Source organism: Mastacembelus armatus, chromosome 13 (assembly GCF_900324485.2).
Source record: "Mastacembelus armatus chromosome 13, fMasArm1.2, whole genome shotgun sequence".
Classification (NCBI taxonomy): Eukaryota; Metazoa; Chordata; class Actinopteri; order Synbranchiformes; family Mastacembelidae; genus Mastacembelus; species Mastacembelus armatus.
Genome location: NC_046645.1, coordinates 5,966,968 through 5,989,950, shown reverse-complemented (window position 1 = coordinate 5,989,950; position 22,983 = coordinate 5,966,968). Strand labels below are relative to the sequence as shown.

The 22,983-nt window shown below is 41.3% G+C and overlaps 2 protein-coding genes across 3 annotated transcripts; both read left to right on the top strand.

The window, feature by feature from the left end:
* Positions 1–1,275: 1,275 nt before the first annotated feature.
* bcl7bb (BAF chromatin remodeling complex subunit BCL7B b) lies at positions 1,276–3,684 on the top strand. Its single transcript, XM_026292523.1, has 6 exons — positions 1,276–1,425; positions 1,902–1,977; positions 2,069–2,156; positions 2,318–2,476; positions 2,831–2,934; positions 3,059–3,684. The coding sequence occupies exons 1-6, from the start codon at positions 1,313–1,315 to the stop codon at positions 3,128–3,130; spliced, it is 612 nt and encodes a 203-aa protein (XP_026148308.1). The 5' UTR covers positions 1,276–1,312; the 3' UTR covers positions 3,131–3,684.
* A 1,090-nt stretch (positions 3,685–4,774) lies between these two features.
* On the top strand, positions 4,775–17,948 carry baz1b (bromodomain adjacent to zinc finger domain, 1B). Of its 2 annotated transcripts, none has more exons than XM_026327420.1 (21): positions 4,775–4,893; positions 6,061–6,177; positions 7,180–7,324; positions 7,607–7,799; positions 7,912–8,033; positions 8,243–8,440; positions 8,520–8,708; positions 8,819–10,139; positions 10,410–10,571; positions 10,729–10,867; positions 10,966–11,093; positions 11,304–11,415; positions 11,539–11,637; positions 11,889–12,066; positions 12,280–12,465; positions 12,574–12,721; positions 13,398–13,545; positions 13,844–13,959; positions 14,711–14,850; positions 15,015–15,121; positions 15,389–17,948. In XM_026327420.1, exons 1-21 carry the CDS (start codon positions 4,775–4,777, stop codon positions 16,095–16,097), a joined length of 4,776 nt encoding a protein of 1,591 aa, XP_026183205.1. In that variant the 3' UTR covers positions 16,098–17,948. The 2 variants fall into 2 exon arrangements, with proteins under 2 accessions (XP_026183205.1, XP_026183196.1); XM_026327411.1 differs by having other exon boundaries at positions 10,966–11,123.
* The last annotated feature ends 5,035 nt before the right edge of the window (positions 17,949–22,983 follow it).

Genomic DNA, 22,983 nt, shown 5'->3' with positions numbered 1-22,983 from the left:
CAGAGCCCGCCCACACCAACAGCAATGCTCTGATTCTGATTTTACAGCCTTCTCCAAAAACTATACCAGTCTCACTATCCTCTTATCAACCAATGTGAAATACAGGAGTGTTACTGCCACTTGAGCTGCACTGGTCAATGGGGCAATGCAGCCAAAATAATGCTCAGTCTCTCATGAAGAACATAATTTCAAAAATTAGGTAAATATTGTCGTTTAAAGTTTAAATCAATTTAATATCATTTATTGTAATTGGGAGCTTCAGAAAAATCCATGCAGTCAGATTGCAGGAATGTAGGAACGAGGACCCCTTCTTGTCAACCTGATCACTACCAGCATCACTTGTCCAGGTCTGATCAATAGTACATATGTTATAAAGTATTGATTATAAAGTATTGATTTCCATGGCAAATCAGTCATATCATGCAACGTCTTTGTTCCCTTTATTACACCACACACAAGGGTTTTGTCAACTACACACTCCACCTGGATCAGTTTCGGTAGAGTGGGCAGTGAAGTGAGCTGACGGGATTATTGCTATCACACTAGTAATTACTGCTATCACACTAATAAATCAGTATCGCAATAGGCTGCGCTCTTTGGTCACTAGGCACAGGAGGAAGCTTTTCGCACTGCATGGCTCATGGCTACCCTCTGCTGGTCAAACATGGCCTCCAGAAATCAAAACTACTATACATCTAATCAAACTGTCAGTACAACATAAAATTTTAGTTAAAAGTTTAGCACTGAAAAGCACGAGAACTAATTGAAGGTTTTCACTGTAGTAACGCACAATAAAAAAACGAAACACAGTCATAAACTTCAATCTGTTTTTATAACCCTGATATATCTTTAAATCCAGTTTATGATTACAGTTAAACAAATACACTGACACTATTTTACCATTGTAGTTGGTTGGGGGTGGAGCTAGCCTATTGCTTTACATGCAGATAGGTAATGCAGTGGTTCTCAACCTGAGGGATCAGGCCCTCATGAAAATCTCAAGATAAATCAGGTGTGGGTGAAAGATGATTATTTTGTAGAGAGGGAGAAACGTAAAAGTTCAGATTCAAAAATTTGCATTAATTTCCCACCCATATGGGTATAGGTATGTATAGGTATGCAGGTATGCATACCTATACAACGCACCTGACCGTGTATATATATTATATATATATATATATATAATGCGTCAACGTATTATTAAGGGTGAAGCAAAAAATCAAAAAGAAAAAAAAAGGATTGTGAAGTCTCGCGAGATTCACTGCAACGGAGGACTAGAGCTTGGGCTTGAAGTTTTCAGATGCATCTGTAGATGAATCATAACAGCATCAAGATGTCGGGACGATCAGGCCGAGCTGAGACCCGAAGTCGGGCTAAAGATGACATTAAAAAGGTCCTGGCGGCCATCGAGAAAGTGCGGAAATGGTATGTAGTTCCCTCTGGGGGACAATATGGAGGATAATGTAGTAGAAGACCGTAGCGTGAAATCTGCTGCGTCGCTCAACAAACTTCAGTCGGAAAAGTTAGATGATTGACGGGGCTGCTGACCAATCATTGCTCAGGATTGACAGGCGAGGCGGGGCTAGCCGACTTTTTCCGCCGAGAGCAGTCAATATGGCTACAGTCTCACATGAAGCGCGCTCGGTTGTGGACGACTGTCTTGTTGGTCCTTGTTAGGGGCAAAAATAAACACCCTGGCAACTATTCTCGTTTCTTACATGCCTGTGTAATGTTAACAATACTCATATGTTTGATTAGCTTTCAAATCCACTGTGTACATGGAAGACATGAGCCTGAATACTGTGTACATGCTACATGATTTGTGCTATTAAAGCAGATAATATGGTGTTATAACTGAACTGTGCTCTTTTCTAAAAGTAGTCTAATTCATTTATTCCCAGGGAGAAGAAATGGGTCACAGTTGGAGACACATCTTTACGTATATTCAAATGGGTGCCAGTAACAGAAACAAAGCAGGTGGGGTCCTGTATCATGTGAAAATTCAATATTGTTGTTTATTTTTTACTTGTCTGAATCCCCTGTGTGACTCTCCACTTTCTGTTATCAGATCTATCGCACCAAATCCACAGGTGGAGACGTTAGAGGACTGAAAGATGTGGTCTTGGAAAACACAAATTCTTTACTGGATTTCACTGGTAAGTTGTGTGGCTACTTTTACTATAACCACTAAGCATAATAGGCACAACGATGTGTATATGTCAAAAAGCCAGGATACAAAATATTATGGGAATAAAAACAAAATGATGCAAGTGGTGTCATCTGATGTTCTGTATAACTCCTGTACCTCTCTGTACAGATGAAAACAGCAACCAGAGCTTTCTGTCAGATGTTTATCAGCCTAAACTGGATAACAGTAGCAGCACCTCCAGCTCGCAGCAGGTCAGCCCTCCACATACCTCAAGCCTCCGTACTGAAGACTCTCAGCCTCCAATGCTCGGCCAGGAGATTGTTGATGGTATGTGGGCTGTTCTTTTTTCAGTCATTACACATTATCACAGTAATTTTTTATGACTCAATTACACACATTATTGCAGTGAGTCTGCAAATAGATACTGTATTTATGGATACAGAGGTATCAATCCTAGAGATGAACAATGAGTTAATTATGGCCACAGCTGCAATTATTAATGGACCAATCAAATAAACAAGGATTGAGGGATTTACTGTGTGTGCACCCTCTTTTTCTGTACTTCAATGATGGTAATGGTAATTAATTACAAACATTATCTTCTTTGAATAGTTTTGTTTTGTGCTTTACTGTATATACCGGTTAATAACAACATAATGTCAAATCTTTCTTGTAATGCAGAACCAGTTCATTCAGGACAGGAGGGGGCCGATGAGCCTCCCACTCTCATCAAAGAGGACCTTCTTTCATCAGGAACTGTCAGGCGAAGCACTCCAGACACACAGGTTCACTTATAAAAATGTTTTCAAGAACAAGACATTTCCCTTGATTAATAAGGAATTTAATTAATCTCTCTGTAATATTGAAATGCATTTAAACCTATTAATAGGTTCTTTTTTTATTCAACAGGAGGAATTGGATGAAACAGGAGCTCCTCCTTTAAAGAAGATTTGCACAGGAGAAAATGCTGTTCTGAGATAGCTTATTTAAAGTTGTTTTTTGTCAAAATACTTGTCCTCAGTTGCTGTCAGATCAGCTTCCAAAATAATTCCGAAGTTCTGTTGGCATATGTACGCAAATATTGCTCATAACATTTCTGCAAATGACAAAAAGTGTTTATTGCAAAATCTTTGTTCATTTTTAAGGGCCTTTAAAGTCTTGTTGTTTTAAGTGATTTCTGAAATGAATGGAGACAATTTTCCAAACTTTGGTGTTGCAAGTTACAGCTGTTATATCCTATATATGCTATAAATATGTAGTTTTCTGGCAACTATTTCTGATTTACTCTTTATGCGTGGAAAATTAGGCTTATGCATGTTTTGTTATCTTATTTCTTAATTTTTTGAAGTGTACAGGCCAATGTGTAGTTTTATGCAGACTGGTGTTTAGATGTATGGAACATAATGCCCTTTCTGGAAAAGATCTTTTGGCTTACATGCAAGAATACATGCCTTTTTTATTTATATAATTTGCTGATGTTTATAACTGAAGGCATTTTGTAAACCATAATAAATGCTACTTTCCATTTCAATGAATTGATGTTGCGAGGTTGGTGCTTATTTAATCACTATTCTACATCATGAAGGCAGGTCCATATGGTAACCTATTGTTTAATCAGACCAGTTCAAAATGGAGCCCAGACAATAGGTTTAGAAATTAATATGATGATATTCAAAGAGGGAGGAATGCAGCATCCGTTTTCAGTGGCTACATTATAATACAAAATATTTTATATTATTTTAATGAATTCAATCAATCGTACAACCTTTATTGTGGTCAGCTGACCTCTACTCAGTTTATTTTACATGGGGCGTAGTTTATTTGAAGTGTTGTCCTGGGCTGACAATAGACAGGTCAAATCAGCCAATCAGAGGTCAGGTTCAGGCGAGCGCTTCACTGGGGGAGCCAATGAACGCAGAGATAGGGCGGGACGTACGTCCGACGCCTCTTGCTGCCGGGGAAACGGGGCGCTGAGGGTGTGCGGAATTGTGCCGGTGGACTAGAAACTCCCGCCATTTCGAAAAGGAATTAACCTCTTGGTTGATCCAGGTTAGGTTTTCCTAACACTCGATAACGGTGGTATCTGATAGCAAGAAGCTTAGCGAGTACGAAAATGCAGCGAAGCCAGCTGATTAAACGAGCATAGGCCTAGTTACAAAGACTTGGGATTGTACAGCGCGCCAGACCTCCTGCCGAACTGAGCTTTGGCTGTTGCCGCGAGTTTGATTTCGGTGTGGTTTCCATCCTTTCATGTTCTTCCGGAGGAGCTGAAAGTTTACCAACTATCCAAAAAGACAAGTTCAGCAACCTGTTTGACATCTGAGGCATTGTGTAAAAGCAGCATAACGCCGACACAAGCGGAGAGAAGAAAGATGAGATGAGGCGGGCGGCAAGAAGCGCACTGTTATTGTTTTGCACCGAGATAGCGATCCAGCCTACTAGCTAGCCAGCTAGTTAGCTACTACACGTTGAGAGCCGGGCCTGCCGGCGGTAACGTAAGACGTGCTCAGATATTTCGAGACACTTGGATACATGCTAAGGATATATTATTGTTTTCTATTGTACTAGTTTGTATCTAGAGGATATAATTTTATCATTGGCATCCGTGCCATCTGTGGATTTGAAATGGCACCGCTTTTGGGCCGGAAACCTTACCCACTGGCTAAGCCGCTAGCCGAGCCACCAGGCCCGGGAGAAGAGGTCTACATAATCGAGCACACCAAGGAGGCCTTCAGGAACAAAGAGTATCCTTTAACATGACACTGATGTTCAGTCTCGACTAACAGAGCCAGCCGGCATGCAGTACTAACCTTACCCCGTCTGTCTACCTATCTCAGTTTATAGCCACACGATTATAAACACCATGGTGTAAATCCTGGCAAACGGAGCTAATTTAATGTTACCTCATATTTTTCCTTTCATTTAGTGTTTACCCGCATGTACACAGCTTACACAAGGTTACTAGCTAATCAACTCGTTGTAGCTAAGCTAGCTGAATATTTATCGAAGCTAGTAAAATATACGTTTTGGACTGAATATTGTCATTTAAGCGCAGGAAGCTGTTCAAATGCTTTAATTTTCACTGTCTGCTCCGACGGCTGTCAGTTAGTCGACGCTAGCAAAGCTAACTAGCTCGCTGCTAATGTTGAGTATACAATAGCCCGTCGTCTGCTAACACAGCTAGCCTCTTTAGTTAGCCTGATTTAGCTTGCGCTGCCGGTACTTTTTGTGTTTTCTGAGTTTGTCAACGGTAGACTAACATCTCTTCACTGATTTAAGCTTTTTTGATAGATATGCTGGTTCCGGTGTGATAATAAAAGCAGTCATTTCACTTTTTTATGTCGTGTTTATATGAAAACATAAGACGTCAGAGGGAAAGTGTCAACCGGATTATGATGCCAGTTCTGACAAGTCACGTAGTGCTAAAAGAAGTCTGATTTTTTTTTAAACGAAGTTATTTCACGTTGTACAAAGACCTGTAGTGAAACTACGATTTTATTCACTTAATTTTGTATCAGCATTTAACATCGGAATCTGCTGTCAATGTTCAAAGTTGTGTGAAACATGGGCCTCTCTCCAGCTTTTGAAACCATAGGAAACCTGAAATGTTATCTTTGGTTTTGAAAAATTGTTCTAAAACTATTCTATAAAAAACAGTCTTTTTTCATTAAATCACAGGCCCGTTTTCAGCTTTTCTGTTGTGAGAGTAACAACCCTGAGTTAAGTTTTGTTACGAAATCATGTCTGTATGCTGGTTACCTCTTGGTCCCATCTTTTAAATGACAAAACACCTGGCACACATTTGTCAACAATGAACCATGTATGTCTTACATGTATTTAGTAAGCAAATGGATAAAATGGAATTTTGTTTACATGTGAGAATGGTGATTTCCTTGACAAAAGGTTTGCAGAGAGTATGAAGCACGATTGCAGAGGTATAATGAGCGCATCTGGACATGCAAGAGCACTGGAAGCAGCCAGCTAACACACAAAGAGGCATGGGAGGAGGAACAAGAAGTCACAGAACTGTTAGTATTACATGTTTGCATGCGTGTGTTCATGATTTCCACCCAGCTTGAGAAATAAGAGCAGTTAGTTTACTCTTTGCTGGTTATAGTCTCGTCTTATGTGCCAAGCATACATGTATTCAGATTTTCAACAAAGCCTGGTTCCCATCCCAAATATAAACTACTACTGGTTATGAAAATGGATTTGCCCAAAAAATGCAGATTAACTTCTCTAATAGAAGCTCAGTGCTGTCACAAAAGAGCCATACTATCCTAGTGAAGGTCACAAGGCTTGCTGCTTTGCTATGATTGGATGAAGCTTTTGCTCCTCCCCTCATTCTATTTAGAGGGTGTGTGATTGAGTCATTCCTGAATCTGCAATGGCATAGTGAGAGTTCCCTTATCCTGATCAGCAAAAGGGAAGAACATAGACAAAAAAATCATAAAGTAGTTCAGATGAGATCTTTCAATTCACTTACTACCAACCCGGTGTGTATGTACACTGTATGCTTTTGTGCTGTCAGCCAGGCAAAAGGTGACCTAAACTGCATTTCTAGGCCAAAGAGATGTGACAGCAAAGACGTGGCAAAGCAGTGCTGAGCTACCCACAGCTCAGGGCACTGAAGATTACAAGCTGTATTTAAGCTCTGTCTTTTTTTTCTTTTTTTAATCAGCCAAGACATTTTCCTCCCCCTACTGGCCAGTCTCAGCTCTTTGTTGTCTTGTTATGTAATGCTGTAGTCCATGGGCTGAATGCATCACAGAAATCCAAATGATGTGAAAGGAATCATGCTAAGAATATAGTGCATCCTACCTATGAATAAATTAAATTAATGACTGAAATGGCAATAGTCTTGTTTGTTAAGCTGGTTTTGAAATTCTGCCAGAACATTAAAACAATGTTTATACAGAATAAAGTGGACCACAAAATGATGGAGATGCAAGACACAAACTACCTTTGTGTTTGTGTCTTGCATTGTTTGTTTTGTACTAATTATTGCTTATACTCACCTTACACTGCAGGCTTCAGGAAGAGTATCCCCAGTGGTTTGAAAAGCCAGTCCTTGAGATGGTCCACCACAACACAGTGTCTTTAGACAAACTGGTTGAAATGGCCTGGGTGGAAATCCTTACCAAGTATGCTGTGGGTGAAGAGTGTGACTTCATGGTCAGTTTGACTTCTTAAATCTCTAACCTTGTGTGTTATGTCTGTTATTAGCAGTGCTATGCTTCTTTAGCTGTTACCACATTTAACAAAACACGACTCAACTTTTTTCAAACACGAATTTTTAACTAACAAAATGATACATACTTTAACTTGATGCCAACCATTTACCAAAGCACTTGTTTTGAAATTGATAATCTCATCCTTGTATGGGTGGCTGTAAACTCAGTTGAAAATTTATTGTTGGTGTATTGTACACTGCTCTGAAATGTTTTGATTCTTTAGGTGGGAAAGGACAAAAGTCTGCGAGTGAAGGTGGTAAAGATTCATCCCCTAGAAAACCCAGAGGGTGAAACAGGGGAGAAGAAGCTTGAAGGTGCCTGTGACTCACCATCCAGCGACAAGGAAAATGCGAGTCAGGAGAACCAGAGGAAGGAGCCTCCTCCCAGACCAGAGGAAAATAGGAGGGATAGCCTCAGTGAGTACCACTCAGTACATAAAGAGAAGAATATCAAAATGCAGGTTTCTCTGTATGGGCTTTTACTTGCATTGGATGTTTAATTTTTTCTTTACATATTTTTTCCTATCAGGTGACAGAGCACGACGTTCACCAAGGAAACTTCCGACTGCCATGAAAGAAGAGAAGAAGAAATGGGCAATGCCCAAATTCCTACCCCATAAGTATGACGTGAAGCTCATAAATGAAGATAAGGTTTGTATCATGTCATCATCAGTCAACGAATAGTGTCTAAAAGTCCTTTTCCTGTTTGTCCCTGTTTGATTGATAATTGTTTTGCACTACAATTAATAACTTATTAGTTGCTACTGGTAGTTTTGTTAACTGGTTTCTTAAAATACATGGCTCATAATGTGTTAAGATATATGCAGACACTGATTGTGTTGAATTGACTTCTGTTATAGGTGATCAGTGATGTCCCAGCAGATAGTCTTTTCAGAACAGAGCGCCCTCCAACCAAGGAGATTATGCGTTATTTCATTAGACACTATGCTCTGAGGCTAGGCATGGGTGAGAGTGCTCCCTGGGTGGTTGAGGATGAGCTAGTGAAGAAGTTTAACCTGCCCAGCAAGTTCAATGACTTCCTACTTGATCCACACAAGGTAATTTACATGGTAAATTCCCACATATTACTTCATTTGTAACGTCGCTTGTTACTGGCTTACACTCTTCTGTCTAAAGTTTTTAGCAGAGAATCCCTCCACAAAGCGTAAGAGTTTGACCTCTCCAGACGGTAAACCCAACAAGAAACTCAAGATCTCTGACACACCGGGAGAAGATTCAGGTAATGAGAAGGGAGAGAAGAAAAGGAAAAAGAAGAAAGATGCTTTAGGCATGCCCCTCAGTCCCACCATCTGGGGCCACATGCAGGTTAGCTGGCTTGTATGCACATTATCACCTCTTAAGATATTACTTGACAGTTTTGTGCTGTCTCTTAAAAGTCAACTTTTTTTAATGCACTCATGTTATCTGTATTTCAGAAAATAAAAATGAATGGTTCTCCACTGAAGGTGAAAAACTCGGGAACCCCAAAGAAAGGGGAAGGCAAAGGTTTGATGCCTTCAACTCCAAAATCAGGTAAAAAGTCTGGGGAGAAGAAAGAAGGAAAGAAAACTGGAAAGAGTGGTGATAAGAAGCTCAATGTGCTCAAAGCTTCTAAAAAGGACACTAAAACTGCTGCTAAGACACCGAAGATGAAGCAGATGACTCTGCTGCATTTGGCGAAGAGCACCCCTGCTGGGAGCCCTAAGAAGAGAGCCCGTAGTTCTAGCATTGGTACACCTAAACTGGGGAAACCACTGCACCCCATGGCTCTCCATCTTCTTCGTTACTATAAAGAGAACAAGGGTAAAGAGGACAAAAAGAACTCCCTCTCCTCCCTCATCTCCAAGGCTGCCAAAACCTTGTCCTCAGATGATCGTAGTCGCCTGCCGGAAGAGCTCAGGGAGCTGGTGCAGAAACGTTGGGAACTTCTGGAGCAAAAGAAACGCTGGGCAGCCATGAGCGAAGAGGAAAGGCAGGAAGAGATGAAGAAGAGGCGTGAGGAACTCAAAGAGAAACTGCGAGAAAAAGCCAAGGAGAGACGCGAGAAGGAGATGCTGGTCCGCCGTGAACAGTCACGTAGATACGAGGATCAGGAAATCAAAGGTGGCAAGCTCCTGCCGACCTTCAAGCTCGTAGATATGCCTGAGGGCTTGCCCAACACCCTGTTTGGTAATGTGGCCATGGTTGTAGATTTTCTTCACTGCTATGCAGGGCTGCTGATGCCAGAGGACCAGTATCCCATCACAGCAGTGGCTCTGATGGAAGCGCTGGCCGGGGAGCGTTCCGGTTTTCTCTACTTGAACCGTGTGCTGGTGGTTCTGCTTCAGACGCTGCTGCAGGATGAGCTGGCAGAAGGCTACAGTGAGCTTGATATGCCCTTATCTGAGATCCCCCTAACCATGCACTCGGCGTCAGAACTGGCACGGTTGTGTCTGCGTCCATGTGATGCTCACAGTGAGGAGAGTGGCCAGGGCTCAGAGGACTCAGGGCCCATGGGAAACTTTGATGATGTGGTGACCAGTGAGTTCCTGGAGAAACTTGAGACAGTCGAGGTGTTCGAGCTTAGCCCTGAGGAGAAGGTTAACCTGCTGGTGGCACTGTGCCACCGCATCCTCATGACCTACTCAGTGGAAGACCATGTCGACGCAATGCAGCAACGGTCAGCTGAGCTCTGGAAGGAGCGCTTGGCAATGCTGAAAGAGGTCAATGACCGCAAGAAGGCTGAGAGAAAGAAGCGGAAGGAAATGGAGGGCAAAGGTAGGCACAGATCATCATATAGGTCTACCTGAAGTTGTAATTTATCAGTGTATCAAATACTACTAGCAAAAGATTTGACTATTTATTCTTTTCCTACTCATTTGTCTGTACTTAAAAGCTTGTATAATACTCACAAAATCTGAAAACTTGGCTTAATGTCAATACATTTTGGAAAATGATTTAATTTTTGTTGGCCTTTATTAAAGACCGTCAAATGTAAAAACACGTTGATAGCAATATATTGATCTCTCTTTTTTGCTGGGCTCAAAGGTGAGAAGAAAAAAGAGGGGGGCGCAAAGAAGGAGACCAAAAAAGATGTTAAGGTAGAGCCAGAGCCGGAGCCAGAGGACATGATCAGTTCAGTAAAGAGCCGGCGACTGATGGCCATGCAGGCCAAGAAGGAGAAGGAGGAGATGGACAGACAGAACAAAGGTAAACCTCAGGAAGATATGGAGCAGCTTAAAGTATTTGTAGTTTTTGTGGCATTGGGATTATTCAGTAATATGTGCCATTAAGAGCAAAGACAGATTATCATTAACTATTTAAGTCAGCATACCTGTCTCTTGTTTGTTGCCATTATGATCCATAGAGCGCATGGAGAAAGAGGCTGAAGAGGAACGGATGCGTAAACAGAGGGCTGCTGCAGAGAGGGCCTTCCAGGATGGAATAACTAAAGCCAGACTTGTGATGCGCAGGACCCCGCTGGGAACCGACAGAAATCATAACAGGTTAGTACTGCACAGAAAGGTAGAAAACAATAATGAATCAACACAATTACACCTGTGGTTACTCTTGTGTTGTTCTTGTTTGTTTTTTTTTTGTCTAGATACTGGCTGTTCTCTGATGTGGTTCCTGGTCTGTACATTGAGAAAGGCTGGGTGAATGAAAGCATTGACTACAACTTCACACCTCCTCCAGAGGACAAACCGGCCGAGCCCGAGGTGGAAGAGGATGGTGAGTCGGCCAATACGAATGATCCACAAGGTACAATATTTAAACTTGTTATTGTTATTTAAAAATGTTATATGTTCAATTAAATGCTGAGTCTTGCTTATGTAATGAACATATGTGCTAATGTGTATATCACACAGTATAGTATGAATTTCTAGCTTTTCAGTTTTAAAAGTATGTTTTTGTTTTTTTTTGTTTTTTTGTTTGTTTTAGGAGCTGAAAAGGATGATGGCAGTGTAGATGGTGCTATTAGTGAGAGTGCCCAGCAGGGAGCAGCAGATGTCTGTATAGAAACTACTGCTCCCAAACAGGGACAGAACCTCTGGTAAGAGCTTTGCTTCTTTTCTTTTTTTTCTCCCTTATCTATTTGTTAATTTATTTGATTCCAGCAACTTTTGAATACACAGTATTCCCCATATTCTAATTGTTTTCCTGCCTTTGAATACAGGTTTATATGTGACAACCCTGCTGACCTGGAGGAGCTGGTGGAAAGTCTTCATCCTCAGGGTGTTAGAGAGAGTGAATTGAAGGCAAAGATACAAAGCAGGTGAGGCTGCTTATTAAGTGAGATAATTGCTTAAATGAACTTAGCAAAGTAATTATCATCTCCATAAAGATGCTAATTCCTAGTTTGTCATCGTCTTAAAAAAGCACATAAGCATTGCTGGACAATATCGTAGCAAAAACTTATTAAAAACAACAAACACGAGGTGCTGCCCCACAGACCACATTTCAGAATTTGGACATTAAGATTAAAAATGTGCAATTGAATTGAAACCAGTCCCTTCCCTGTTTCAGGTACCAGGACATTCTCCACTCCATCCATCTGGCCCGTAAGGGCAAAATGGGCCTCAGGATGTGTGATGGCTACGCAGAGCTGCTCAAATACCTTCGCAGTGACATCCAGGAGGTAGCATCACGACTCCAGAAGGGAGGCCTCGGATACCTGGATGACAACATAGACATTGAAGATCAGGTGATTTGTTTCTCATTTATATAAAGCATATTTCTACATACCGTGAAGTTTGAGAGACATATAAAATATTTATCAATGGTGTACAACCTTTTTTAGAGCAGTAATCAAGATGTATGTGTATATAACTGGCACGTGATACATTAATCGTTTTCAGGGTGTACATGAAACTTAGACTTGTAATTCATAACTGTTCATTTCATCTTCTGCATGCAGTTAAAAGACATGGGGAGCTTGAAGGACTTTGGCGAGTGCATCATCACCATTCAGGCCTGTGTAATCAAAAAGTTCCTTCAGGGATTCATGGCACCCAAGCAGAAAAAGAAGAAAAAGCAAGGAGGGGAAGAAAGCAGCAAAACTGAAGAGGTGGATGAGGAGAAGAGACTGGCAGAGGAGGCCAGGGTAAGAATGAGCTGACATGTGCTTCTAAAACAAGATTCACATCTGCTCTACATAGAGCTACCACCATTGCTCTTTCTTCATATACAGTTGAAATACTTTTCCTCTTAGGTAGCAACAGCGGTAGAGAAGTGGAAGACGGCTATCCGAGAGGCTCAGACCTTTTCTCGCATGCATGTCCTGCTAGGAATGTTGGACGCTTGCATAAAGTGGGACATGTCTGCTGAAAACGCTCGCTGCAAAGTCTGTCGCAGGAAAGGTAAAAACTGTCTGTTTGGTCTTGGTCAGAAATTCGAAGAAAATGTGGGTTGTAGTCTATTTGTAGCTGATGAAATCACTGTGCCTTTTGCTACATAGGAAAGTTTGGTTTTCATCCTTCTCAGACACCTCACAGAACTATAACCCCACAGCTGACAAAAATCTGGTTGTCCGTTTGTGTTCCTTTAATACTGAGGAGTCTCTTTTATAATGGAATAGCTGGATCATTTTGCTGTAGCATTCATGTCCAAACATGTCCATGTCCGTGGTCATTCAGTCTTCTGCTCCCTGTTTAGTGCTCAGGCAAGGCCCATCTGTGCTGAAGCTGATGGAGTCTAGGCCCAGATCCAGACAGGGCAGCAGCAGGCACAGAGCAGAACAGACTAGTAGTGTCAGGCAGGTCTACATACAGAGCCAGCAGCTCCACAGGCCCACAGGTGAACCTGTAGTGATAAGGCGATAATACAAACTTGGTCATTTCCACAGCAACACAGACATATGTGGAAAATGTGCAAAGTTTGTCCGCATTTTTAGGGACTGAGGAGCAGACACGGTCAAACAGGGAGAAACAAAATGTGGGCATACCAAATGTATTTATTTGATAAAGGCAGAAAATTGATTTAAAAACAAAATGTCTTCCTTAGCTCAAACTTATTATTTATTCTGACCTCCTCCAGGAGATGATGAGAAACTTATCCTTTGTGATGAGTGCAACAAGGCCTTCCACCTGTTCTGCCTGCGGCCAGCCCTGTACCGCATCCCGGCTGGAGAGTGGTTGTGTCCGGCCTGCCAGCCCACTGTGGCCAGACGTGGCTCCCGGTCCAGGTGAGTGTTAGTCACACACTGAGTTGCGTTTCATCTAATGTGCCAGTCACTGCCCACTATCACCTGATAACATACAGCATCAGTTTCCTGGGAACACCAGTAGATTACACTTGTGGCTATTATTGGTTTATAAAGAAAGCGCTCCCTGCAAGTAATTCCTGTAGCTGTAAATTAGAATATTAGTTATTACAGTGTTAAATTGTCAACAGTAAAATCTGCCCTCTGACTAATTACAGACCATATTCTGTCTTTATGAGATCTATTAAGGTGTTCTGACTGATATTCCTCTCTACTGCAGGAACTACAACCAAGACACCGATGAAGAAGAGAATGCGGAGGAATCTGACGAAGACGACTCTGAGGAAGATGAAGAGGACGGGGAAGAAAATGACTACAAAGCTATGGGGCACAGCTGTGAGTATCAGTGAAACAACAAAACCGAGGCTTCACAGAAATGCCTCAGCCCAATGATAATTTGTCATTAGGGACTTAACAGGTTTAGCTGTCAGTATGTATTTCTCTACCATTACAAATTCCTGCATACATCAGTAAACAGGTCATAAATATCACCATATGTTCCAGCCTTTCCTGGTTATCATTGACATTTTATCTACTAAAACCCTAAGCCACTACATGCAAATACAGCAAAAGAAGACAAATTGGAGAAAAAGACGAGTCACTAACTTTAAGACCTGATATGAGTTTGGAAATGGTAGTCCTTAGTGCTGAGGGAATGAGAGGAATGCTGACGGGGAATTTCATTCCCTTTCTCTGTTGTCTGTACATTGTAATTTAGCACAGCTCAGGTCTGGACTTCTGCTTTGAAGCTGCATCTCACTCTGGCTTCACTTAAAGTATGTGGCAGGATGATCCCCTCTGTCAGTTCAGACCTGCATGTCAGTGTAACAGTGCATCGACGCGAATAGCTCAACAGAGGATCGCAGAGCAACTGAGAGCTGATTATTTTTCTCGTTTCTAGCGTGGGAATGTGCGAGTCCACTGACAGCTTAGTTTTCCTGAAGTCCATGGTGGCCAGGGATCGATTTGGTCAAAATGTCAACAGCATAACTAACAATAAAGAATTAGTGAAGGTGATATTTTAGATGGCATTAGCAGAACTGGAGCCTGTTCATTTTTCTATTCTGAACACATCTTGTTTTTACAGTGAGACCCAGGAAGAAAAATAAGCAGACGTTGTCTCGGCAGAAAAGTTCAAAAAGCAAATCCAAAAAGTCGTCATCTTCTAGCAGTCAGAGCAGCAAACCGAGGGCTGTCCCCACGAGCCCTGCAGACATCGATGAACTGGTAAGAAAACCACCAGGACATCCACATACAAACGACACTTCAAATACCCTTCAAGTAGGGCAGGAACTATATTTCACAAACCCACAGTAATTTGTGACAAACAACCTAAATACATAGTGCGTTATAGTTTCAAACTAATTCTTGCTTGCATGTGTTTTCTGCAGGTCCGGCAGAGTTCGCAAACAGGACTGCGCAGGCAGGCGCTAGAGCTCGAGAAGTGCGAGGAAATCCTCAAGAAACTGATGAAATTCCGTTACAGCTGGCCTTTTAGGTGAGGCAATAATGTGATCTGGGTTTGAATGTGCACACAGTGTTCAGTGTACTGAGTACATGTCAAACAGGATCCCTTCGTCTCCAGAATACAACATGTAGAGTAGCTTACATTAGCTGTAAACCAGGTATGAAAGTCCTTGGTGAAGGAGATCAAAGGTTTGAATATTAATTGGTTAATTTAGGAGGAGGTGTTTCAGACGTAATGAATTGACAGTCTGTGTTTAATTCAACATGGACACATTCTCATGCTCTGCTCCTGTTTCAGGGAGCCTGTTTCTCAAGAGGAGGCAGAGGATTACCTGGACATCATCTCCCAGCCCATGGATTTCCAGACGATGCTGGGAAAGTTCAGCCAGGGCTCATATCGTCACGCCCAGGACTTCCTGGAAGACATAAAGCTGGTCTTTGCCAACGCAGAGGAGTACAACCAGCAGGGCAGCACCGTGCTCTCCTGCATGGTCAAGACAGAGCAGACCTTCACCGAGCTGCTCCAGAAACTGCTGCCTGGCCTCAGCTACATCCGACGGCGATCACGCAAGCGCATCAGCCAAGCCCCTGCGACATCTGAGGAAGACGAGGAGGAAGACGACGATGATGAGGAGGAGGATGATGAGGAACCTAAGAAAAAGATGCAGAATGGTAAATCGAACAGGAAGAAAACCAGAACTGGACGGAGACGCAGGGATGATGAGAGTGAGAGTGAGGAGGAGGAGGAAGAAGAAGAGGACGAAGACGATGAGGAGGTGGAGGAGGAAGAGGACGACGATGACGAGGAGCAGCAGGAGGATGATGGCAGGAGAAGAAGTAAGCGGACTTCTGCCACCTCAGGCAGGAAGGATTATAGGGAGCAGGATAGTGATGGTGAGCAGGACACACGGAGAACTCGTCAGCGGGGGGGCCGGGGCAACATTGGGGCGAGCTGTGACGAGGACCGATCCAGCCAGCAGCGACATTCCAAGAGACAGAAACGCTAATGAAGTCCAGGGTGCTCTTTGTTTTTTGTCTTTGCTTTAAAAATTTCTGTCCCGCTCTTCTTAGGAAAAAAAAAAAAGACAAAAAAAAAAAAGATCGAGAGCCCTCCATCTCCTCCAGCGGGACTTAAACCTCAGAAGGACTTTTTTTTTGTGTTAATAAATTTATGTTCATATTTTGAAAAAAGAAAACTGATTTATATTTGTAACATGCTCAATATTGATGTTTTTTCAATCTAGAAAATTGAGACACTTAACATGATGGAGAGGTTTTCATAGCTCTTAAAACTCTGGTTTGATTTTCATTTCCAGTCCCATTGACAACCTCACACTAACAAGTGTAATTTGACCCAAATGTCGTACTGTGCGCTGCTTTTCTTACATTTGTGCCCCCCAAGCACGATTAGTGTGATCTGAGGTCTGTCTTCGTTCATTATCCACCCACCACTTATTTGGGATTTTTCAGGATAAGTAAATCTACCTGTAAAATGTTTTTCCCCACTCATCTCTGTTATAAATCATGTTTTCACTGTACATGTTAAAGAGACGGTGTCCACATAGCTGAAATCCCCTGTAAAATCTTTCTTCTCTTAAAACATTACATTTTTCTGTCCCTGTAAATTATTATTACAACTCAGTGTCCTGCCACCAAGATTATCTTTGTTCAAATGCAGGGACCCAACTTGGAGTCTCCTCCTTGTCGTGTGGAGCTGACCAGCCTTTCCTCCTCCTCTGTAGTGCCCTGCCACTTTAAAAAGAACCGGTACCTCAATGCGCTGTGAGTTTGCACTCTTGTGTAAAGTGCACCTATTATGCCAGCAGCTGCAGGACCATACTTTATTGAAATTATGTGCGTAAACATTTGTAAACAGTATTTAAAACAACAAATGTGACATTTGTTAAGAAAATGGGCATTTTTGAATATTTGATATCTTTTGCACTTTTTATTCGGTAATGTAAACAATGCGTTGATCTTAATCACATCCAGTAAATTGCAAGGTTTAACCAGGGCTGTCCTACTCATTACAGTGAAATGTTTGCATTATTTGCTTTTTGAAATTGTAGCGCTTGTACATTTTGTAAGAAACACTCCCCTGTTGTTCATTTAAGTAAAATTAGTGACTAACATGAGAGAATCAGATTCTCAGAGTTAACAGAAGGTGTCCCACCATGTCCTGGTTCAGTCACCAGGTGGTGCTCTACTTCTGCGCTTTGAATTTTCTCATCTCAGCATTTTCAGAGCAATACAGTGACACTGCTGAGTTCAGTGGGCTGTTGTAACACCTGACCTCTTGTGCTGTTGCTGTTCATTGACAGACGGGAGTTTCATAGTGCTGGTATCGAGACACTGCTGCAGAAAAATAGATTTCATTTTGAAATTGGGTACAACGCCCGCTAAATGAAAAATCTGAATGTTCAGAAGTTTCTGTAGTTTGTAGTAAAGTTGCCAGGAGTGTGTACATGTGTATATTCATATACTGTATATGCATACTGATAAAGCAGTGGTTGGTTTGCCCTTTTCTGTCTGTGCTGTTCTGTGGTTTTTCTAGTGCTGTTAGCAAGATTTTACTGATTTGATTTGGCCACTGATTGTTTTCCCCTCGCCATATTCTCTGTTGCTGACATGATTAACAATTAGAATCACTGTTATTGTTTTAACATTTCAAACAAGCAAAAGGTTACTGCCCCTCTTAAAATGAGAACTGTCTGTAAATGCTTTCTTTATTCTTGGAGGAACTGCAAAAGTCTTTTACACTTTTTTATATATATATTTATAGTCTCTAAAGTTGGGTTTGGGCAGGTTTGGAGGATTCACATGTAAAGAATTTCCAATAAAGGCTATGAATGAATGTTCTCCCTGTTCTGTTTGTGTTGAGGTCGTGAACGAGAAGGAAAACAGGCTGGCTGTGACATTGACCGATGTACAATTTTGCTTTTCATTAAAATAAATAATATGGAACAGTAAACAAGCCAAATTAGCTGCAAAAATTAGATAACGTGTTTACTTATTCAGAGAGAAAGATGAGCTGATCTGTGAAAGCATTTTGTGGGAAAAGGTAAAGCTGGTGATTTCTGGATGCACGTACTCAACCTGGACTCTAAACTGGAAGCAACGATCTGAACCAACTGGAAAACAATATGAAGTATGTTTCTGGGATGTATGGAGCAGAGGGGAGTGGAAGAAGCATAGCAACATCTTATGAAATATCTAACAGTGAGGTGCTGACAGCCTGGCAGCCATCTGTAATTTGGCAGCAGGTGTAGAGGCTAAGATGGATCACAGTAAAGGTCAGAGATGTGAAACATCAGGGGAAGCGTAGCACTTGATTAGGGACAGTTCAAGCGCTGCGGCAGCTGCAACCAGCTATAACAAACCTAAAATGATGTTTCACTTTCGTAGTCGCTTGTCTTATATTACATTTTGAATTTTTCTATGTATAAAAGGGAATTTTAACAAAAATAAAAACAGTAACCTATGTTTTATTTCTTTACCTGTCTTTAATTTCCTTTCCAAAATAAAAGTGTTAGAATTCACTTTGTCTGCCTAACTAGCCTGAGATCTTTGCAACATGCAGAGGCAGGTTACAGGTCCAAGATCTTGACCCACAAGAAAAGACGTTAATGGCAGATTGAGGACATTATGAGTTACAAGCCCCGAGGCACTCGAGGGAAATCGCAGCTTCTAGTCTGTTTTGTTATTTCTGAGACTTGATGCTGAATGAATCGCTGTGACAGCCAGTTTTGGTGGCTGACTTTTCTTGGAAAATGGAGCCAAAACCAACTGAACATTGCTACATACCAAAATGAACTGTACAAGATTTGAATGAACTTCCAGTGAACTCAAGAGTAGATGACTTTACTCGTCTATTCAGCCCTAAAGAATTTGTTGTTAACCTGAAAAAAATGCAATGATATATTAACTTTTTGAAGTTTGGTAGGTCTGTCAGGGTCTTTCCAAACTCCTGAAATGTGAAGTATTGTTCATTCCTCACATGGTGCATCCTACGCAGAAGCTAAGACGTGCATTAATCACCAAACCGTTACTCCTTGTTGAGGTTGAAGGAATCAGTGACTGCTGCATGTAGCATGACAGAGCTGCAGAGGTTTTACTGAAATGTCCAGATGTTCAAATATCTTTACATAATGTGAAAGAATCCTGTGCAGTGAGTTCTAGTATTGTCTGTGTTTTACTGTGTTAGAATCTGATGGTCAATTTAGGTTCAGTGTTATTGTTTATATGTCTGGACACATTAACTTCCACTGAATTCTTTAGAAACATCATAAAGGTTTCAGGCTTTATGGTTCCAACACTATTATGTCATAGCCTAACGTGATAGGTCAAAGCAACGACAGCAGGTGCTCTCACTCTCTGACAAGCAAACACGGGCCATGCGCAGAATAATCTTTGAACCCTGTGTAAACTGACAGCAGCATAGTATGGCCGAGCCATCCGCACACTGCGTGTACGTGTAAGAGGCGAGCGGGGCAGCCCGGCCTGCAAATATTTACCTCAAATCCAGGTCAGTGCAGAGGGCATCTGGCAAAGAGGGAACAAGTGTGTTTCTCCATGTCCCTCCAGGAGACGTGATGTTCTGCAGGGCTGCAAAGTGGAACAGACATTATTGTACATTACAGAGCGCCAGTGTAATATGCATAGATATTTATGAACTTGCTTTTTAAATTCTTCCCATACAAACATACATTCATGCTTCTGTGCTGAGTTAAGTGTTCAATGTCAGTGTTCATTGTCAGTGTCAGTGTCAGTGTCACTCTTATTTGTTATTAGCAGCATTATGGGAAGCTGACGGGGAACCAATAAACAATAACACATTTGCTGTCCCAAGTCCTGCTTCCTTCTGTCTTCCTTAAACTTTAATTAAAAAACATGATTGTTGTTGTTTTTATAGCTGCTGTAGCTGTAACACAATTTGTTTGCTTAAATAGAAATTCAACACCAGGAATTTTATTTGTGTAATGCATTTCATTTCAGGAAAAAACAATGACTTCACCAAAAAAGTGTTTAGAGGTCTGAAAACAGTGATTTTGAGTCTGCCATTAATTTACTTGTAAATTAAAGGAAATTCCCTAATACACAAGTGCCGAAATGTAAAAAATGTGATAAGTATAAAAACATTGTAAATATTTTGGAAGAATGGTGTTTTATCTCTCCAGCAAAGTCCAGCTACTTGCAGAGTTTATGTTAAGGTGGTTCTGGAGGCTTGTGGCACCTCAGTAAGACATTTATTTTATACATTTAATCACTTTATAGATACCTCCAGATCAAATCTTTACAGGCATCTTTCTACAGCTTGAGCAGGTCTTCAGCTTGGGATGAGGTTATACTGAGGTCTGCTTTTGACACCTGTCCCACCGGTGCCATCACACAACCTGACACGGTGAGTCAAGCTCTCCTGCCTGCGTTGGTGTTGTGGCAAATAAAGGGAATTTCTAAGCTTTAAGCATAAACGCGATTTGTGTCATAGCATGGAACACTTCACAGTGCACTCTGTCAGTCTATCACCCAGCAAGCTGCAGGAACACACACAAAGAAACAAGGGACAAGTGGGGAAAGACAGAAAAATCATGACAGTCTGCCAGAAAAAAAACAAGGAACATAATCATTCCCAGAACTTCAACATGACCTAAAAATTGAGTGCCAAAACCAACTTATATGACCGTGGCTGAAACATGCCCTACATTTCTCTCTCCTTTCTCCTTTAAGTGCAACTACAAATGATTATTAATGTATTATTCACAAAACAGAACCTTCTCCCCAATTTCCTCCACTGATGTGCGTCCTCTCCTTTGATGATATAAGCAAAGTAAGAGGGGGGAAAAGCGAGGGAGTGCAGAAACAGAGGAGTTCAGAGGATGGCTTTTCCCTGGGGAATGTGGAGCTCTCATCCCAAAGGGCATCCTGCACTCTTCTGAAACAGTCTGAATCTTCCTGTAGACCAGGCTCCAAACAGCAACATTTACATATCAGTCATACATCCTCTCTGCCGTGACGGCAACCAGGCACATCTGCGCCAAAATACACACCTGGCCTGCTTACAGTGTTTATATCCTGAGGCTGGCTTTTCATCAAACAGGTAAACGTGGGGTATTCCTGTACATGTTGCTTCCATCTTTATCAATAATATTTTAATTTAAGATTCATATGAAGGCACAAATCTGAAAAATGTAAAAGGTAATCTGAAAAACGACCAGGGAGAATAACCTCAGAATCACCCAGAGATTTCTTTGAAGTCAGGGATCCAGATATGGCAGCGGCAACAATAGGATGAGCGTGCAACAGTGAAGATGAAAGGCAGCCAGACTTGTAGACGTAATAAGTGGGCTGAGGCCTTTCATGATTCATTCTGAGGCTTCATCTCACCATTCAGTCAAGCTAGTGATCCCAATTGTTGAGTAGACTTTTATATATATATATATGTATGTGTGTGTGTATGAATGTATGTATCTCACCACCTTTCTATATATAGAATGCCAATTAACTTCCTGACTTCCTCCCACCATCTCCAGTAGGCAGATGTTTGTTACAATATCAAAATAATAATTCTCTCATTACACATTCACCTGAGAGCTTCATTCAGCCTAATTCAGTTTAACCCTTAGTTCTCTTTGACACTGACAGAAAATACATTACAGTGATTGTTCTTAGTGGTGGTCATTTTCTTACCAGGACCCAGATGATAAGACTGATAACTCTCACATATCTGTGGTAAATATGAAGCTGCATTCAGCAGCAGGTTAGCTTAGCCTAGAGAATGGAAACAGAGGAAAGCAGTTGACTCTGCAGAAAAGTAAAATGATTTATGGGGATTGTAGTCTAAATGATTTCTGTCTGGCAAACACCTTTAAAGGTGCAGATAATTGAATTTTGTCATTTTTGGATCATTAGACAAAGCCAAGCTATTTTTAAAGACATATACTGACATTTTGGGAAATACCATTATTAAGCATAAGGGCAAATAGGCAAAAAGAGCAATACTACTCTTCTGCATAAATATGTCCAATATAAGAGTCCACAGCTTGTTATGTTAGCATAAACACTAGAGACATCCTGAGTGTGTTACTGCGACTGGTTGATAAATATCCATCCATCCTATAACCACTTGTGAGAACCTTACCATGTTGTTCTTACACTTTTTTCTTGGTTTTTATACAAATTAAATCAGAAGTAACTTGTAAACAAGTCAACTTTCAAGAGACTGGTTGGCAAATCTTGTCCCCCATGGGTAGAGATGGCTTAGCCCTTTCCCGCTGTTTCCAGCCTTTGTGCATGTCCAAATGTACAGACACCATAAAATGTAAAAAAAGATCAAGTAACAGTTTTACAGGCGATTATGTGGATTAGTTTTTTATATGGATTAAAAAGACTGATACAGCATGCTAATTAGTGAACTTTAGATGTGCCAGTAGGGGGATTTTGTTAGATTTGGCCAAAGCCAGGATAGGACAACAGGCTGCAGGTGGTAACGTAATGTTTACATTTCTGACATGACAGTGGTATGGGGCTTTCAATCTAACACTAGGCAAGAAAGTAAATGAGATTCAAAATGTCTATTGCTTTAAATAAATGAAGTTTCAATGTCTTCGATAGAATTTTTTTAAAAAGCTGAGCTGGAGAATCTGTTATTCCTCCCTGCAAAGATGTTTAAAATCGTAATTTAATAGTAAAAGTTCTTGTTATAACAGACTAGATCATTTTCCCTAGAAGCAGAATTTGCAGAATTAAGACGATCACTCGACGCTGATCACAGCTTATGGTGTCTCTCACTTCAGATCACATCCATCTAAAGTTACATGATGGCCTTGCTGCTGTCACAGCTCATGTTTCTCTGGAGTGTGCATATGCCCAGTGAGAGGGATGTCAGCAATAAAT

What these genes read in the sequence shown, in the direction of transcription:
- bcl7bb (XM_026292523.1), top strand. Translation starts at nt 1,313, where the DNA reads ATGAATCATAACAGCATCAAGATGTCGGGACGATCAGGCCGAGCTGAG. An exon ending in CAGTAACAGAAACAAAGCAG is followed by an intron (nt 1,978 to 2,068) that starts GTGGGGTCCTGT and finishes TTCTGTTATCAG; the next exon opens with ATCTATCGCACCAAATCCAC. An exon ending in TTCTTTACTGGATTTCACTG is followed by an intron (nt 2,157 to 2,317) that starts GTAAGTTGTGTG and finishes CTCTCTGTACAG; the next exon opens with ATGAAAACAGCAACCAGAGC.
- baz1b (XM_026327411.1), top strand. Translation starts at nt 4,775, where the DNA reads ATGGCACCGCTTTTGGGCCGGAAACCTTACCCACTGGCTAAGCCGCTA. An exon ending in CAAAGTCTGTCGCAGGAAAG is followed by an intron (nt 12,722 to 13,397) that starts GTAAAAACTGTC and finishes GACCTCCTCCAG; the next exon opens with GAGATGATGAGAAACTTATC. An exon ending in CTGCAGACATCGATGAACTG is followed by an intron (nt 14,851 to 15,014) that starts GTAAGAAAACCA and finishes TGTTTTCTGCAG; the next exon opens with GTCCGGCAGAGTTCGCAAAC.